Source organism: Sinohyriopsis cumingii, chromosome 1 (genome assembly GCF_028554795.1).
Source record: "Sinohyriopsis cumingii isolate HCF-2022 chromosome 1, ASM2855479v2, whole genome shotgun sequence".
NCBI classification, from domain to species: domain Eukaryota; kingdom Metazoa; phylum Mollusca; class Bivalvia; order Unionida; family Unionidae; genus Sinohyriopsis; species Sinohyriopsis cumingii.
The window spans coordinates 192,533,464-192,553,721 of NC_142961.1; the positions used below are offsets into that span (position 1 = coordinate 192,533,464).

Here is a 20,258-nt window from a genome sequence, read left to right on the forward strand (position 1 = left end):
AGCTTGACCAAGGTGCAACACTTGGTAAGAAACATTACTAACTTTTGTCTAGCAGATAATGCAGATGGATATTTTATAATTATTATTTGATTCCTTTCATGAACCATAATATTTTGACGGTTTATTTTTTCAAATCTGTACATTATTCACATTATTTTGCAGTTAAACAGCTCTAATAATATATACTTTCATTATTGCGAATGTTTTAAAATTTGTGGTCACTGTCAAACAAGGGAAAATTAAACCATTGCAAAATGTAATAGTTACACAGAGTTATGCTTTGTTTGCACTTTAGTTAGCAGTGAGTTTCAATTTAAGTTGGTTTCAGTTTGTTTTTCTATTAATCTTAGTGTATTAAATTCACAAGTGTTTTCTCCTCAATTTTGGGTATAATGTTTGGTAAATTTTCTTTTCTATATGGATCTTAATAATATTCATGATTGATATTGGAAATCTAATGTTAAAAATTACTTATCAAAAACAGTACATGCATCTCTATAAACTAATAGTATGAATGGAACATGCCTACATGAGCATTTCAGTTGGTATAAATTGCTTCCAGTAATGCAGAAAAATGCATGTTATTAGTTATAGAAAGGAATTAATTGTAATTGATTTTATAAAAAACACCAATGAGTTACATTACTCATAGTATTAAGGATCTTGCTGACATATTTACTGGTTTGTATTCATTGTCCATTAAAAGGAGATAAATCGTAAAATGGAAACTTTATTTGATTCTACAAGAAAAGCTAACATTGTCCCTTAAATATTTTCAGGGTGCCAAAAACCATGGAGTTGTCATGCCAGATGCAAACAAAGAGAAAACACTAAACCAGGTGAGGTTTTTGATGATTTTGACCAATGTTGCTTAAATTCTTAACTTATATTATTTTCTGCTGATGTAAACTGCATTAAAAGACAGATTTCTCTCTCATAATACAAAGTACTGAAATAACAAAAATTGTCTCCCCTTCCTGACTCTCTTTTACTAATATGTATTACAATCTTGATTTCTGTATTAATCCTGTGTGTAAGGAATTGTTAGTCTAAGTTGCTCAATGACCTTGAAGATATGTAGTATTCAACTTTTCTCAAGGTACAAGGTCTTCAACTAAACTTATGTGCAGAAATCATTATTTTCTTATTAAACTTACTATGGAAATTTTTTACAGAGACACAGTGACTTGACCTTTGACCCCAAAATAATAGGACTTTTCCATACCTTAAATGAAGATTATGCACACTGTTACACTTTGTTCAATACAGACTACTTTGATCTAAGGTCTAGGTCATTAAGACTCATTGGTCAGTAATCTCCAGAGTCAACCATACTCTACTTGTACATTGATAGGGGACTATAAAACATGGAAAGGTTTTATGTGCCATTCTGAGTACTCTAGCTGAAATATGCTGGGTAATAAATCCCATTAGTTTTGCTGTATATATAGACAAATGGAGATTTCGTTGTTACTGTCAAGCCCACCTTGGTAGAAGATTGACACAGTAAATCACTTTGGCAACTACTTACATGTCTAACTGTGAGTCCATCCATCCAAACTCTAGATTAATTGCAGTGTTAAAGTTTCAGCTGACATGGCCATAAAGCCATGTGCTCTTATGATATAGTCTTGCATCTGACATTGTGTTTCGTCAGTCCTCTGTTCAAAATATTATTTGCAGGTTCTGAAAACCTTCCTAGCCAGTTTGCATTATGTATTGGGGTTTGACCTAGTATTATAAGGGCTTTATAAAACCATTATCTTCTGTTTTATATACCAATATCAGAATGTCAACACCCTTACACTTTATTTTTCATCTTGTAGTACAACAAATTATGTTTATTTCAGAGAGTTTATCTTCCTTTATTGTAATTCTTTATCTTTACATGTTTAAGACCAAATTTTTAATAGACACTATATTTGTAGTACTTTGGGGATGTGCCATTAAATCAGATACATCCCTACCTAGGTTTTATAATAAATGATATCCAGACATATTATTTTGGCATTTCTCTATCTGATCAGCATTGATTGTTACCTCTATTGAAACAATAATTTTGGTATCCTATTTTAACAAAACATTGTAAGTAGACCTATGATTTGATTTTGGGTTAGTTTTAATGAGCAGGAACTAAACATTAATTAAGCCTTTATCTTTGGAAATAATTAATATTGTATTAGATTAAAATAGATATAACTGACATGATATAAAAACATGTAAGAATTAGAGAGGGTTGTCTTCTTATAGTACTATATAGCGTAAGCTTGGTTAGTGAAATGATTATATTATGCAAGTCAGGTGAGCAGTGTCACTCACATGGGTCTCTTGTTTAGTCACATCTTTAAACGTTAGTTACTTTCTCTGGGAAAGCCATTCATACTCTAAGATCCTGACTCATTAAATAACAAGTCACCTCTGTAACATGAAAGTATTCTAAACTTCATATTATATAATCTTCATCGAATCCTAACAATTGTATAGTTAATTCACATTGTCATATATATATATATATATATATATATATATATATATATATATATATATATATATATATATATATACCATGTAAGAGAGCAAAATGGATTATAAATGGGTGTGATGTGCATTAGTAATAAGTTTACTCCACATGGTTTCCATACCAATCCTCCATGGAGATACTACCTAGGGAGTGGAGGCCTCACACAATACTATGCGATCCAAATAATATAAGTGCTGTTATTTTTTCAGGCCTTTGTTTGGCAGATATCAATATGCAGATATCATTTGTATAACTATGTCTGTTCATATGTTGTATCTTTATTAAGGTTTGCCATTTCAGTCTATGCTGGGGCATCCATGTTCAGTAAGCAAATGTATAGTTCTGATAGCAACAGTGAACATTAAGATTTTGTGTTAGAGTGTTGTATTTCAGTTTGTGTAGGTCATAAACATGCAGTGGTCCACAGGTAAGGGACCATGTTAAATTTGTGCAGACCATGCACACACAGTAGTCCTCAGGTGAAATACCAATGTTCAGTTTGTGCAGGTCATACATACATTGGTCCACAGGTGAGATGCCATCTTAGGCTTGTGCTGGTTTATTTACATAGACAGTGGTCCAAAGGTGATACATGTCAAGTACTTTGCAGGCCATACATACACACTGGTACACAGATGAGCCACCATATTATATAAGCAGGTCATACATGCCCATTGGTTCACAGGTGAGAAACGATTAATTTCTGCCAGTCATTCATACACACCAGTCCACAGGTGAAACATTTTGTTCAGTATCTACTGGTTGTAAATATTTGGTGGTTCACAGGTAATATATCATGTTAAGTTTGTGCAGATTCCATATACACAAAGCTTCACAAGTGATACATCATCTTCAGTTTCTTCAAGCCATGCATACACAGTGGTCCACATTTGATGTAAAATATTCTGCAAAACCTGATTTGTGAATTTAACCAGAACATGATGAATGCTGTTGTGTTTTTTTCAGCTGGTGGGTGCCGCATTTAGAGGAACTGGCCAGTTGTGTATGGCACTGTCCACAGTTGTGTTTGTAGGAGAGGCAAAAAAGTGGATCGCAGAGCTTATTGAGAAAGCCAAGAAACTCCAAGTCAGTGCTGGTACAGAATTACCATGCACAGATACTAAGTCACGATATCATCCATAGAACCCATTTAATCATATACTAAAATGTCACAAAATCCATCTTTTATTTTCAGTGGCATAACACGTTAATGTGTTTTTTATGGTGCATACAACATTTTCATAATATTATTGTCAGATGTGATTTTGATATTTGACATTCAGTTTAGGCCATGAGATAATTTTGGATTAGGTTTTTGTGACTATTACACTTCAAAGTTATCTCCATAACACAGTTTATATGTATGTCAATTTCATGCACGCGCTTGTTTGTTCATCCTCTTCATTACAGAGATAACAAGTTTTAAAAAAAGCAGCTCATGGGCTGCAAAAAATTAGCATGCTCCATCACACACCTCAAATCTAAAATCAATAATTAGACACTCTGACACTATGATTTCATTATCCAAACCCCACCACTTTCCTTTTCCTACATTACTGAAGGAATGCTCAACCAAGCCTGTGAATTGGGATGTTTTACCACAAAAATTTAGTTTCTTCTGCTTGTAAAAAGGGCGGTATGATCACAACACATGCAGGGATTCTTCTTCAAAACATTTCTGGTTAAGCCCAACTCAGATCTGCATTAGAGATGTGATGAGTATGTGATTAGTCCTGACATGTACAATGTGTACCTCCATATACTGATTTATACAGAACCAGTCCAAGCCTTTGGACCTACACTAAAAGTTCAGGATGTCCGCCACAGACACTCTACATTGCTGCATGATCCATCACAAAAAGCATTTGGTAAGTTGGATCTTTTTTCACAATATGAACAGCCTTGCTTACATTTCCTCAATGTGTGGTGGATAAAAATCATTGTAGACTCACAGATCCTTTCCCGGTCTCAATATTTCAGTCCATCAAGGTATGGAACACTCAACATATAACGTCTGTCGGGGAAGGCATCAACCAAGATGACAAATCTGGACCTTTAGTAAGATGTTAGTCCAAATAATATTACCCCAGTTAGGGACGTCTTTCACAGAGAAATAACTTGAAAAACCTTTCTTCCATCATATGAAGTTCAGGGTGGATGATCAGTATAAATGTTAGACCTTAACCCTTCTCAACATTAGATATTTAACTCTTAACAAATATCAACTTGGCATTGGTCCCTCAAAAGCATTGAAAATAGAGCCCATGCTTCAAAGAAAGTATCAAACAAGATGTCAGTTATGCAAGAATTTTTGTTACCACTCCTTGAACTATGCAACACAGTGTGGACCTGTTACAGTGCAATCTATACTCCTGGACCTGTCACAGTCATCAGCATGTTGACACTTAAGGAGAAGGCTTATTATATCAACTTATTGGAAATGAGAGCCATTTTCAAAGCCTCCCAAATGTGGGTGGAACATATCCATTTAAATATAGTCTCGCAGTGGATGAACAATCATCAGATCTTTGCCTCATGGTTCGGGAATACCTTCATGGGTGTAACTCCCAGTATTGGATAATATTCAAGCTACTGTCCAACACATTCTTGGCCAGCTAAATGTCCTAGCCAGCTAATTATTAAGGGAGGACATCTGCATGATCCTGGAACAATCCAGGGGTCAGTACTCATAGGGGCTGTCCATTTTAATCAGCTGGAACGTATTGCGTGCAAACATCTTCCCTCTATCTGTTTTGATTATGAAGATAATTTAAAAAATATGAGGCACAGACTGCAATAGCTCTGAATGTTCAATTTAGTGACAGATATACCCAGATGAATCATAGCAACATCCACTCTGCTCAAACAGCTGAGATCACCACAAATACTTATATGTTCACAGAAACTCTTCTTTCACTCTAGCTTAATTCTTTCCAGGTTCTGATTGAAAAGAAGTTTTGAGCTTCAATTATGGAGAGGATCATAATAGTTGAAGATCCTCCACTTTGAGGACATACATGGGGAAATTCTATTTTGTCAATTACAGGTATCACATCAGTGACATCACACCACTCTCATCACTCATTCTGTGATGGTATACTTCTTTCATTTTCTCTTTGACAAGAACACATTATCCGTTATTACAGTCAAAGGATACTGTTCCTTGATCTCAGACACATTCAGTTACAACAAGGTATTCTCTGATGTACTGTCCAATTCTGACATAACCAGACTTCGCTCACTTACGTTATTTCTGAATGGACTTTGTCCTGGCCAAACACATCTACACTGGAGCCACTGTCTCCACCTACCTCATTTAAATAGCTATCATACCTGACTTGCAATGTATGATAATGCTAGCTTCAACATTCTGAGTTCATGAGCTATATACGATATCCATGGATTTGAACTGCAATCAGTTCCATTCTGTCAATACAGTCATTCAGATGGAATAACCAGGTTCATTTCTAAGAAAAGGTTGCAGTCACTTTGAGTCAACAAAAATAACTATTCGTTCACTCAACATGATCAATCTAACGTTGAGAGCAGCAAAGCTGCTACAGGACCCAAAATGTACATACAGGTGTTACCTGGAGAATATCAGAATTACCAGTAAAAAGTATCCCTACAAATGGATGCATGATGACTTCTTTCTGTTTCTCTTTCAAGATAAGAAGTTATCCCCTTCGCAATCAATGGATACTGTTCCATGCTCTAAGACACATTCAGTCTTCCACATCAACTGTAAAAGACTGTTCCTACAGACATTTCTCATGGATTCCATAAGGAATACTTCAGGAATCCATATGGAAGAGATATGGACTGAAAACTTATGGAATCAGACAATTTATTCCATATAAATTCCATAAGTACTTCACAGCAAGTGAAAATTCCATATGGAATAAAGTTGCAACTTAAATCCATAAGCACTTTTTCCATATGGAAAGCAGGCTCATGTGTTATAATATCATGGAAAACACTCTCTAAAGAATTAAGAATCTAAGCTATCTGATTCAGATAGAAATATCTGTGGGAGTTAGAGTACATGTATATGTCAGTGTAGCTGATGTGGAAGGATGAAGATACTCATAAATTTGAAGAAAACATATGCATGTCAGTCTTTTTAAATTTATTTACACAGATGTTTAAAAGCAGACAAAGACATGACCAAAACAGTAGAGAAAATGGAAACGTGATTAGAATATTAATATCTGGTAGTAAAAGCGTAGATGAATCTTTGGACTTAAAAATTTTGGTGCAAGGTGGACTTTGGACTTGATCAGATGTTTACTCTGAAAAATAATTTTTTTTTTGCTTCCTTAAAAATATGCTGTACCAAAATCATACCCTAGTGAAAATGTGACTGAAGTTTCAGCAAAATTAGTGAACATTTTTTAACATCCACTCAAATGTCTTTTTTTCTCTAAACTTATGGTATTTTAGGAGATTTTACCAAAATTTCTGAAAATAGCAATGAAATTTTGTGATTCAAATATCACTGACTCTGCCAACATTTTTAAAAATATCAGTGAGAATTTGTGATCAAAATTTCACTGAGAGTTTGTAAAAAATTCTAAATATATAGTGATATTTTGTGATTGTAATATCACTTACATTTCAATAAAAAATATTAATAAGATAAAATAAAATTAAGTTTTTGTTTCTTGTAAAATTTGAATGATTTTCAGCAACATTTATAATTCCTGTTTCTGATAGCTGTAATTTTATTGTTCATTTTGGGCACAATAACTTCTTTCCACATCTTTCCTTGTTATATTTCTTTTTCAAATTTTTGTTGTTGTTGTTGTTGTTGCATTTTTGTTTAACTTCAGTTGAATTTAACTGCCCTCAAACAAGTTTTCTTGTTTTCCGTTTTATAACAGAATTTCTCTTTTCTCCTGATTTGAATTGGATTTTTCTCGATATAGACTCTTTTTTTTAAATAATTTCCATATCTCTTGCCTTGGATATCATATAAATACAACATCTGTATAATTTATTTCATGTACACTGAAATATCACCTTGGTTAATAAAGTCATGTTTGATTTATATCCATTATTTATTTTAAACCTTTTGAAATGTCTAAAAAAAAACTATTGAAACTTCAGTAAAGTACTATATAATGATCAAAATTTTAGTAAAATCTCATGAATGTTTTAGTAAACTCGCATAAAACTTTCAAGGAAATGTTAGAGATCTTAAGCAAAAGTTTTGGGCAAAATTTTTAATATTTCTGTTAAATTTTAATGAGATCTAACCTCAATTTCAATGAAAGTTTTGGTCAAAATATTTGTGAAATCTCACCAAACTTTCAGTGAAATGAAAAAGATTTAAGTGACACCATCATGGATTAGGTTTTGTATGCAAGAAAGAAAATGAGGACAAGAAAAACCTAAATCTTATTTGATAATGTCTGTCAAAATAAAATGTATGATCAGTGTATCCCCTAGGGGTTCAAGACTGAGAGTTAAAACTCTCCTTAGTGTCGAAAATGGGGGTCAGGCTGAGTAAAAATCAACTTTGGGATCAGAACTGGGGATCAAATTAAAAATTTAGGGGTCTCTGAAGCACAAATGAGGGTAAAGGGAAACACTAATCATTATAAAAATTATTATGAATATTTCACATTGATTCCCAATAATGTATAAGAATCATTAGGCAGTTTAATTCTGAAGCAGATTTTTTATGGTTTAGAAAGAAAGTGTTTTAAAACAAAATCTGAAATCCACCTGAAGTCTGCCTGGAAAATTTCGTATGGAATGGACTATTATCAAACTCAGTATGAACTATTTAGAAATTCCATAGTTGGACCATTTACAAATTCCATAGTTGGACCATTTACAAATTCCATAGTTGGACCATTTACAAATTCCATAGTTGGACCATTTACAAATTCCTATCAAATATGGCCAACATACATAAATATAAAAATCCTTCAAATGACGTCTTAAAACCACTCAGAGGAATTTGACAGAATCTAACAGAAATTATCATGGCATGATTGGTTTTCAAGTTTAAATGAGATTTCCTTTCAAAATTAGTTTAGTTATACAAAGTATATTCCATCCTGGCAAACTTCAATCACTAAGGCAACAGACGGTGACAACAGAATGAATGAAATTTTATTTGTTTTATGCCAGTTGAAATTAGCAACTAAATTGTCTTGGCCTGCTTAAGTCTGTTCAGTCATGTCATCAAAGGCAGTATTTGAAAATATGTTACAAAGGGAACCAAAGTCTGAATAACATGTAACCTTTTGCACATGCAAGAGAATTCAGTGAGTGACAGGAGGGATGGGAGATACCCCTAACTCAGGATAAACACCCTCCCATCTGGGAGGTTCACTGCATGCCCAGAAGCTGAATTTGGTTTGTAAACTATTGAAAATGAATGCTGTTCACATTGCCTATTGGCTGGAATAAGACACCAGAGAGTAAATAACTTGTGTTGTCTCCCCATGTACCTAATATTGTATGTTTTTTTATTTTGCTCAGTCATAATTTGTATCTTTTAATATCTCTTCAACAATTTAAACGACAGGACAATTGTTTAAATTAATGTTGAATGTTGTTCATCACAGGCAAGGAGCCAGATGCAGATCTTGGGCCCTTGGTATCCCCTGACGCTAAGAAAAGGGTATGTGAGCTAATTCAGTCTGGGAAGGATGAAGGAGCAGAAATTCTCTTGGATGGAAGAGGTGTTACTGTTAAAGGCTATGAGAAAGGAAATTTTGTTGGACCAACTGTCATCCACAATGTCAAGGTAAGATAGTACTACTAATACTACTACTACAGCAACACCTACTATGGTATGGATTCAGCACATGGCATTGTGTACACCAACATGTATGACTGAATACCTTTACATTCAAAAACACAGACACACATGCTCATACACACAAAATGTAACACCCAGACATATTTTATAAAATACTGTATATACATATAAAATATATCACAGAGTTTGACATACACAGCTTATGGACATTATCTGGATCACATCGATTCAAACATTTGTGATGAAAGGAAGGCACTGATGATGTTTCTTTAACATCTAAAGGTAGACAGTTCAAACCGATTCCACCCGAGAAAGCAAAATTATTTTACTACAGTTCAGTTTTGGATTTAGAAAGATTATTAGATGACACATTATCTAAAACTTTTGGCCATTTTCAGCCATAATAGCAATAACAGTTTCCCATGAATCAATTGGCCGAACGTCTGATTGTCGATCAGTCAATTGTGTTTGTCAAGAAATATTTGTATTAGGGAGTAATGAGAATTTTTTATAAGACAGGAATGATTGAGATGGGTCTTTAAATTATATATTTCATGACGAGGACAAGCTTACGAATGGATTTCACTTTGGCCTCATTCCATTTGTCTGAAAATGTATTTGCTTTTATACTAAGAATACATACTGTATATGTGTTATGCTTTCAGAAATAAAAGGAGGTGCTGACCTAATTAATCTAGGTCCAATTAAGTCAGCCCCTGTGGACTTTGTTATATTTAAATTTTGCAGATTTTTCATTGCTTTATCTTCCATTATGGAGGTTTTTTATAGAAGGTACTATCAGCGAATTTTTTTTTCATTACAAAGGGATGAAAGTTCATCACGACTATAAGGAATAATTTGTTCTTCAATACTGTGACCAATGGTAACAAAAAAAGTTATTGAACTCATTGGTAATATCTTCATTGTTATTTATTTATATACCATCATTCCTTAATATACAACAATTATTAGAATGTGAATGAGGATGACCTTTACCAGCTCAGAGTGCTTCAAAATATTTTGCAAATGTTTCCTGGTTTCTGTTTTGATTCATCCATCAGTTTTTGGTAACGAGACATTTTTGATAACCGTAAGAAACTTGCAACTTCATTTCTCATTTTTTTTGTATTGGTCAGTGTTCTCCAGTGCTTTATTTTGATCCCATGTTTTTATTGCTTGTTTGATTTCTGGTATAATCCAAATTAGGTTGAATAATACGTTTAACTCAGTGCTTTTACAATGGAGAGTGCATATCAATAATATCTATAAAGAGTGAGTACCAAGAATCTAAAGCAGCACTGACATCATCAAACATTGCATAATATCCCATGGAACATAATTATTTCCACTTGGAACTTATTCTCATTAACATTTTTAAATGATTGATATGAAATTTTACGTGAGATGATTTCAGGGTGAACGCATTGGTCTTGCAAGTTAGAAATGTTGTGTAATGGTCTCTCAGGCCAGTGAAGGGGACGTCAGTACAAAGCACATGATTAGAGGAATGAGAATAAATATAGTCAATTAGTTTCTTTTTTCAGCGACCAGTCCAAATGAGGTCAAGTAATTGAGCCTGTAATGTTTAATTTGATGGCTTAATAAATCTCTTTTGATTTCAACAAGGAGGAATAATTCTTATTCTTCATTTAAAACATTTTCAATACAATCTTCAAATATTTAATTCCATTTTTTCATAGAATTTGGATTCCAATAGAGGTAACAGACAAGAAATGATCTGATGTTCTTAAGTGACACTTCTATACTCTCCTTGGAGAATAGTCCTTGACTAATGAGTCACTTTCTATAAATAAGCCATTATTATTATTATTATTATTAACCACATGCTTTCAAAATAAATAGTTTCTACATTGTTACGTATATCTGATTTAAATCATATCTATTTCAATTTAATTGTTTGTCAGTTTTAAATGTTTAATTCTATTATATGCTATTATAATGTAAATTTATTCCTGGGAGATGATATTTTTTCCAGAAAATTGTTTAACCTTGACTGTTAATTTGTAAACACCAGGTGTTGATCTAAATTCAGCCTTTTTTTCAGAACTTGTAGCTACTGGCCTTGTTTCAGAACTTGTAGCTACCTTTGTAAACAAGTTCTATTTTATTTTAAAATCATTGGTTGTTTGCAAGGTTATGATGGGACTACATGATTTAAGATGTAAACAATTTTTTTTAATTCTTGGAATAAAATGATTGGTTGTCATCAGGGTCATTTTTGGTGTACGCAACATAAACACGATCACGTGCCCCCCCCCCCCCCTTCCATTTTGCAATTCCGGTTTTTCCATTATGTGCATTTGTTAGTTTTAACAGAGATGCTTTGAGAGATATTTCTCAGCTTTGGACTTTTTACACTGATGTCAAGTTATTTTATTATAGCCAGATTTTGAGTTATAATTTTCTTCAGATCAGTTGGATTTCAAAACTTACAAATGTAATTTGGATTTCCAACACAGGAGTGACATTATTTGTATTTCTACAAGGAATTGTAGATTACTGACTAATGTTCTTAGGCATGGTTTGCATGGTAATTAAATCTTGTATTGCTTTAAATGTACTGTCAGGTACAATGATTTCTATATGCTTTTTTCATAAATGAATTTGCTAATGTTTATTACATGATTTGGCACAGAAAAACAAAACAATTAATACCCATATATCTGCCTTAATTTGCATTTCATAATTATCTTGTCAGAAAAATATATTTGCAGTGACTTTTTAATTTTATTATTTTGTTACATGACTAACATAAAATTTAAAAACGAAATATAGCATCTCAAATATTTTTACATCATCATCCCTACTAATCAATCAGATTTTCATCATCATTACTGATCAGTTTTCTACAAATCAGTTTCTAGATTTTCATCTCAACTGTCCCTCACTTGATGTAGATTTCATATTTCATACAACATTTGTCCCTATCTTAAAAAATATTTTAAAAAACTGTTACAAAATAACACTTTACAGCTCATCCCAAATAGACTAAACATGTACACAAATCTTGGAATATTATTTTTGTCCCAGTTTGCTCATGAAATCAGCAATGTAATTGTAGTTAACTATTTTCAAAGGTACCATCATCCTCACTGATTGCCTGGTAATAACATACTGGACTTTGAATCCGTGAATCACGTGTTATATTTCCTGTTTCTAGATTTTCAGACAAAACTTATACCCAAAGTTTGAAGAGCCTCCATGGCAGAGTGGTCTAAGTTGCTTGACTTCGTAACACTTCCCTCCCATCATGTGACCAAGTAGTCAAAGGCACTGACCTTATAAACCACTAACGCATCTTATCTCTGTCCACGTGAGTTTGAGTACAGGCATGGCCAACGTGCGTAAATGGAAAAGCTTGCCAGTAGCTTCCCATGGATCAGTGGTTCTTCCTCCACCAAATTTACTGGTTGCCATGTATTGCTGATAATAAGCTGAAAAATAGCGTGAAAACCCATACAACTAAGTCATACTTTCTTTTCCATGGGTGTATCATCTTTGACAATAGTAATTCTCTTTAAACTTCTAAATATCATCATGCTTTTGTAACATTTATCTAATGAACAGCCATAATCAGACTTTCCAAATAGATGTATACATTAGTAGCTTGTATTATTTCATGAGCAAATGAGCTGCAAAAGTCTTGAGTAAACTTGCACCAATGCCATCAAACATTTGGATTGATTAATTACTAGAATCAATCAATAAACCAAGAAATCAGACAATAGAAGCATGATTATGATCCGCCAGTAGATTTTCTGATCTCTAAATTTGCAAGATAATAATAAATAATAATAATAATGACCTTATTTAAAGAGGGTAACACAATTAGCTAAAAACTAATCTACCTTGAGGCCCTCATACAAAGGAATTTATTTATTTAAGCTGCATCTCTGAAGCCACTGAATATATTGGGTTTGGAAGAAGGAAATAGAGTGGGCATTTCTAATCTCAGCTGGAATACTATTCCAGAGCAGAGTTCCAGAGTATTGGAAACTTTTTCTAAATAACTCCTTATTTGGTTTGGGACTTTTATACTGTTTGGTAGACATGGATCGCAGGTGGGGAGTATTACCAGGTAGCCTATACTGGAATAGTGATTGTAAATATTCAGGAGCACTATTCTGAGATATCCTGTACATTAATTTGGCTTTTCTCAAACGGATTCGGTCTTTAATAGGTAATATTTTTAACCTACCAGCTAAACTTTCCTTGCTTTCTTTCTGGATTGATATTAGCCCAAATGCTCTTTTTTGAAGATGTGCCAGCTTTGCTATGTTTTTATCATTTGAATTACCCCATACTGTACTACAGTAGTCCAAATAGGGTTGTATGTAACTGTTATAAAATAGTTTCCTGTGCCTTTCAGGGAGAAAATGTCTTATCCTACTGAGAAGCCATAAACTTGAATTGACTTTTTTACTGGTATGTTTGATATGTTCAGTCCATGATAGGTTATTATCTACCAGAACACCAAGTAGCCTATCATGACAGACTATTTGCAGATTTGTATCCTTCCATGTCAGATATAGTTCATCACTATCAAGATTTGTCCTTCTTTGCCGTGTTGAGATAAGTAATATTTTAGTTTTACCAGTATTTACCACCATGCCATTACATGTGCACCAGTTTTCCAGTTTGTTTAGTGCATTCTGTAAAGAAATTTTGAGCTCATGCTTTGTGTTTTGGATGTCTGACAATGTTGTGTCATCTGCATAGAGATCTGTAGATGATATTGAGTCTCTTAGTAAAAGTGGTAGGTCATTAATAAATAAAATGAATAGTAGTGGACCTAGAATTGAGCCTTGTGGTACTCCATATCTAATTGTTTCAGGTTCAGACGGAACATTATTTATGTAAACATGTTGTGTTCTCTCATTTAAGTATGAAGTAAACCATCTAATTGTTCTTTCATCACACTGGTAGATTTTCAGTTTCTTCAAAAGGATTTCATGATCCACCATGTCAAAAGCTTTCCTGAAATCTACAAATACAGTTCCTATTATTCTACCTTGGTCAAGTGCTTGAAGCCATTTATCAGTTAGGGAGATCAAGGCAGTCTCACAGGAATGGTTCTGTCTAAAGCCTGATTGATTACGGTGTAACAGCAAGTGTTTGGTTAAATATGACATGAATGAGTCATGGACATGTTTTTCAATCAATTTTGACAAGTTTGGTAGTATTGAAATTGGTCGGTAGTTATCAGCATCATCCTTAGAACCAGATTTGTGAATAGGAGTTACTTTTGCAGTTTTCCATATTTTGGGGACAGATGAGGTTGCAATACTTAAATTAATTATGAATGTTATGCTATCTACAATAGCAAAGGCAGAAGATTTAATGAGTCGTGGACCAATCTGATCAAGTCCTGTAGCTTTCTTGGTATCAAGTTCACTGAGACATTTTTTAACAAAGTTTTTTGACACTGGTGGGATAGAGAAACATACCTCCTTTGAGATTTTACTGCTGCAGAACTTTTTCAGTTCATTAAAGTTGTTTTCTATCACTGGCTCTTTTAACTTTGTGGTAATGTTGATGAAAAAATCATTGAAAACATTTGCAATGTCAGTTTCATCAGTGACTATGGTGTCATTTACCAGAAGTGAGTGAATTTTATTTGTCTGTTTTTTGTGCGTTCCTCCAGTGAGTTCATTGAAGACTTTCCAAATGGAGTTTGTGTTGCTCTTTTTGTTTTCAAGTAATGATTGATAATAAGTTTTTTTAGCTTTTTTGATCATACTTGTTATTTTATTTCTCCATACTTTATATTGTGCATGGTTTTCCATAGCCTTGAATTTGTCTCGTGTTTTCATAGCATCTAGGATTTCAGTAGTAAGCCAATTAGGTTGAAAATCAGTCTTTACTCGATGTACTTTCAGTGGTGCATGCTTAGATACTACATCCATAAATAAGTCAGTCCACACCCTCATGGCTTCATCTATGTCATCCAAATTTTGGATCATACTCCATGGAACTTTATATAGGTCATTGAGAAATTGTTCTTCATTAAAAGTTTTGAACGATCTGTAAGTGATCGTTTTATGTGTATTTTTCTTATTTTTCTTGCATTTAACCTTTCTTGTCAAAAAAGTAGGATAGTGGTCACTAAGACCAACATTTGGTACATTAACACAAGCCACATTGTCTGGTAGATTAGTATAAATGTGATCAATAAGAGTGCTTGATTTTTCTGTTACCCTTGTAGGCTCATTTACCAGCTGGTCTAGGCCTAATGATTCAATAAATTCCATCCAGTTGTTCCTTATTTGAGTATTGAGAAGGTCCTTATTTATATCTCCGAGTATATATGTTTCTTTCTCCTGTGCTAGAACACTTTCTATTGGTTTCAAAAAGTTATCATTCCAAAATGCTTTGGAGGAAGGTGGTCTATAAATGAAACCAGCTAGGAAAGATTTTGCATTATTTTGAAAAATTTCCACCCAGATACTCTCAATTTCATGTGACTCCAAGTCAAGTCGCCTTTTTACATTTACATCTTCCCAAATGTATACAACAAGACCCCCCCTGCTGTCTCTCTGTCCCTACGAAATGGTTTATTGTAGCCTTGACAGTGAAATAGATCATCATTGTGGTTAGCATTTAATTTGGTTTCAGTGAGTCCTAAAACATGTATATTATTTTCCATGGAAGACAACATTAACTTAATCTGGTCTATCTTTCCCACTATACCTTGTACATTTAAGTGACCTATGTTAAAACCTTTTGTATTTAGTTTCATATCAATTACATGTATGTCATCATGCAATGGGGTACTCACTGAGATTGTCTCCATACTGCTTTTATCATTCTGACATCCTATTTCTATATTTAAATGTTCATATATATTAGCATCTTCAAAGTCACATACAAACCCTGAAAATCCATTTACATTTGCATCTACAATAGTGTCCATTGAATAGTTAGAGTCAAGAGTCCCACTGGGTACATTTAGTTTTTTTGTAAATGAAGCGTTGGCATTCTCCTCTTTGCCAGCTTCCTAATATGTATACATTGATGGACAAAGTCTTTGTTTGTGTCCATATTTATGGCACCTAAAACACTCGATCTGTTTGCCATGATGGCATACCTGTGTCAAGTGCCCAGTTTCTCCACAGTTAAGACAACACTCTTCATTAAAGTGCTTGAAAATAGGGGCATACATGTTAATATTTCTCAGTAGCTGAGAGGTTCCTTTTCTGCTTAGATGAATTTTGTCTCTGTGGTAGAGACTAAGGTTGACATCCTGATTCTGAATGAAGAAAGATTTGTATTGTGGAATGTACTGTAGGTTGAAATCTTCACATAAGTCAATTATCAGATCATTTATTTCTTTGGCCTTGGTGTCCACACGAGGAGGTAGTCCCGATATCATTAATTTACATGAATTTGGGCTGCAATATCTAGCAGCATACAATAAACTTTCAAAATCTGTTTTGAGTTGATTTAGTGACCTTCCCTCACAGGCATCATTTCCACCTACTAAAATAATAATTTGTTTGTATTTGGTTAGGTTACTGTTCATTATTCTGTCAGTGATGTTGTTGATTTTTGCACCTCTTAAAGTCTGTACATCTGTTTTAAAAAGTCTCCTTGGTATTATACTTTTCAAAATTGAGGAGCCAATTATTAGAGTCCTATCTTTTCTGGCTTATGATGTCGTGTGTTGGACTCTGGATTGTATTTCAGACACATATCTTGGAGGAAGGGGTGCTGAAATTGGTGTTTCAGTTGTGTGAACTACTGTTGTTGATTCTGACACATTTGTCTGAGCACTGGGAAATGCAGTTGTTGGTGAAGGTAACAGACTTGTTTGAACTGCGGGCCATGGATGTACACTTATTGCTGTTGCAGGTGAGTCACATGACTGAGAGGGGGATACTGTTGTCTGCAATGCAGGATTACTTTGGGCATCAGTTTTTATTTGCATGGTCATTTTACATTTTCTTTTGGCTGGTACTGGGATTGTCTGTGTCTGAGCATCTGATACTGTTGATATTTGGGAGTCAGTCTGAATTGCTATTTCACATGAGGTTACTTGCTCATTAACCCTTCCCTGTGCTGATTTAATAGCAGGTAACTGTAGTTTTAATTCTTCGATTTGGGTCTCCAATTTCCTAATTGTTTTTTGATGTACACACATGGAGAAATCATTAAGGCTTAAGCCATCACTGCTGTGGTCATGATTTATGGAGCGTGTAATTGCCTGACACTCTGGAGGGGTGTTAATTTTATTGCCTGAGTCATTTAGGTCAAAGACTTTAGGAACTGTTTCATGTTTGGTACTACATCTAGTTACTGGTGTAGATGTCAGCATATAAATGCCTTTAGCATGGGTATTCTCATCCTGTTTACATTTACAGATAATATGATCTAACCATGTGAGACTGTTCAGCCCCTGTATATGTAAGACACATGTTGTTTTATACAATGTAGCTGTCACAATGTTTTTCTCTTTTGTTCTGTAGATAATACCATTTTGTACACTTGAACTGCATGAAGTCATGCAAGGTTCTGAATCCAATATCTGTTTTACAAACTCAAACTTTTGTGGATCTATATTCACAGTGATACTGTATTTATTATGTTTGACCCTCAAGAATTCTGGAGTGTCAGCCATAATGGATAATTCCAAATCATCATCTGCACCATTGTTTTCATTTTTATTCTGAACATGACTTTCCTGCATGGGATTATCTGTGTGGCTCTGATCTTCAGGTATATCAGACATACTAAAGCCAGAGAATGATGCAGAAAAGGTTGAGCTGAGTGTGTTGAGTAAGGAACCTACAAGGCTGGTATTTAAATATGTTTCCATGATTCTGATATTTTCAGCTTGTTCATAGCAGTGATAGCAAAAGTATATCAGATCCTTATTTATGACTAGCACATATCCATAAACTTTTGAATGAAACTTGCATAATGTGTTTGAGTTGGTATCAACTGAAGTTCAGATATGGTAGGTGTAGTTCAATTTCAAGTATATCCACTTCGGTAGCCATCTTGGATAGCCAAAAATCCTTTGTTCTGAACAGGTTTCCAAATTCACTTGAATACATGAACATGTGCACATAAAATTTCACTTACACTAACTTAATATTGTCATAAATCCACAGTATAAATGATGGCTACAGGTATTAGCATATTTAACACCAGTTTTTACATCAAGTTCATGGAGCTGAGTGGAGCTGTGTTAAGACCACATATACATGGCAGCCATCTTAAATGTGTTCTTCAACTATTCGATTTCGGTGGATATGATTATTGGAACTTAGAGAAACAACTGGAACAGATGTAATCCCCAGAATGGGCCATTAACATCAATTTAATTCATCTTTTAAGTAGCTAAATTCAGTTTTGTAGTTCACTTCACACTCTTTTTTTATCCCCTGTTTTGATGGTTTTTTTTATTATTTATTGTGAAAACAATGTCCGGTGCATTAAAGAGGAGGCACACTTATGTTCAACTTTGTCATTATTATATATACTTCAGAAACAGTCGCATTAGCTTAACATTGCTATAGGTCAGTAACCTGTATTATTGACAATAATAAAGTAAAAATATTCTTAGCTTCCACATGTGGTAAATATCTGCCCGCATTCACAAAATTCTAAAAACATTCTGGTGATTATCTCCAATCCAGTCTGTTATGGTGCTTCTTTCCAACCATAGTGATTGTCTTGTTTTAGATACATTTCTGAATTTTGGCGTAGGCTTATCGATTACTATTCTGATTGTTTGTCAACTTGTGAATGTATATACGAATCAATGGGAAATGGAACTGGCAGACTGAATTCCAATGTAGCAAACCTCTAAATGTATTCCACTAGGATCCCAAGTTTCCATATAAAACTGAATCGTTTATCAACTTCCAATTGTCGTATTCTTTCTTTGGCCATCCGGACTAAACACGCTGAAAATAATGTCCAAGTAACACAAATATTATGGGATAACTCAAGTCCAATACAATAAAATAACCAGTCAAGTTATCTCCCCTGCAAAGATGCCAAAATTTTATCTAAATGGTGGATCCTCCCCCCTCCCTTGTCACCAAAATAAGATAGGAGGAAGAAAAAAATATGGGAGAATTGCTGTAATTCCATATTTTCGTAACACTTAAAATATTCATCTCTTTCACATATGTACCCTCTAGTTGTATAAAGTTTTAGTCTTTCATTTGATTCTGAGCTAATTGTGTTCCTCATCATGTATGAATATTCATGTTTTGTGATGATAATCACCCTTTCACAGTCTGCTGTCTGAAGTTATATGCATAGTTAAATACCCTGCTTGAACAAAGTGCAGACTGTTCTTTCTGGTTGTTATGTACAATTTCCAACATCTCATAGGTACTGTTTCTTTAATATCTCTTTTCCAAAAATATAATGTCTTTTCATTAACCATGAATTTAACTTTCTTGAATCAGTGCTTTCTTGCCAACAATTTCAGTGTCCTTATCTGTTCCATAATGCTTTATTAAGGTTTTCATCTATCAATGGCAAAGTTTTCTTGTACAGACTGGGGTATTTTGTTCAAATAAATATCATTACTTTTTCTTTCCTTTTGAGATTCTTATATATTAGTTTATCTTAACCCTTAAAATGCCATAGTTTTTCTTTTGACACAGCCCAAACCAGAAGTTATTTTCTTAACCAACTCTTCACTGTCAAAATAGCTTGAAATACAAGTTTCTACAGATGATTCTTTTTCAAGTGTCATCCCCAACACAGGAAAATCTTTTTTGCAGAAACAACCCTAATGGACATTTATCCAAAAGAGTTTTCAAAACTGGATTTTTTTTTCTATATTCAAGAAGATAAAATTGTTAGGCTATTCTCATAAATTGTTTTTTAAGTTTCAAAATATGAAGAAGAAAAAAATGAGTCTGTTCCTTTTACACGATTTCATGTGATGAATCAGGTTAACTTTGTTCATTCTTC

The 20,258-nt window shown here is 33.8% G+C and overlaps 1 protein-coding gene across 1 annotated transcript in view; it reads left to right on the top strand.

Moving 5' to 3' along the window:
- LOC149808596 (methylmalonate-semialdehyde/malonate-semialdehyde dehydrogenase [acylating], mitochondrial-like) overlaps positions 1 to 20,258 on the top strand; it is a 141,454-nt gene that overhangs the window by 108,696 nt on the left and 12,500 nt on the right. The window contains exons 10-12 of the mRNA XM_089979733.1: positions 780 to 839; positions 3,488 to 3,617; positions 9,103 to 9,284. Of these exons, the coding sequence (XP_089835859.1) occupies positions 780 to 839; positions 3,488 to 3,617; positions 9,103 to 9,284 (372 nt within the window). The remainder of the gene's footprint in view (positions 1 to 779; positions 840 to 3,487; positions 3,618 to 9,102; positions 9,285 to 20,258) is intronic.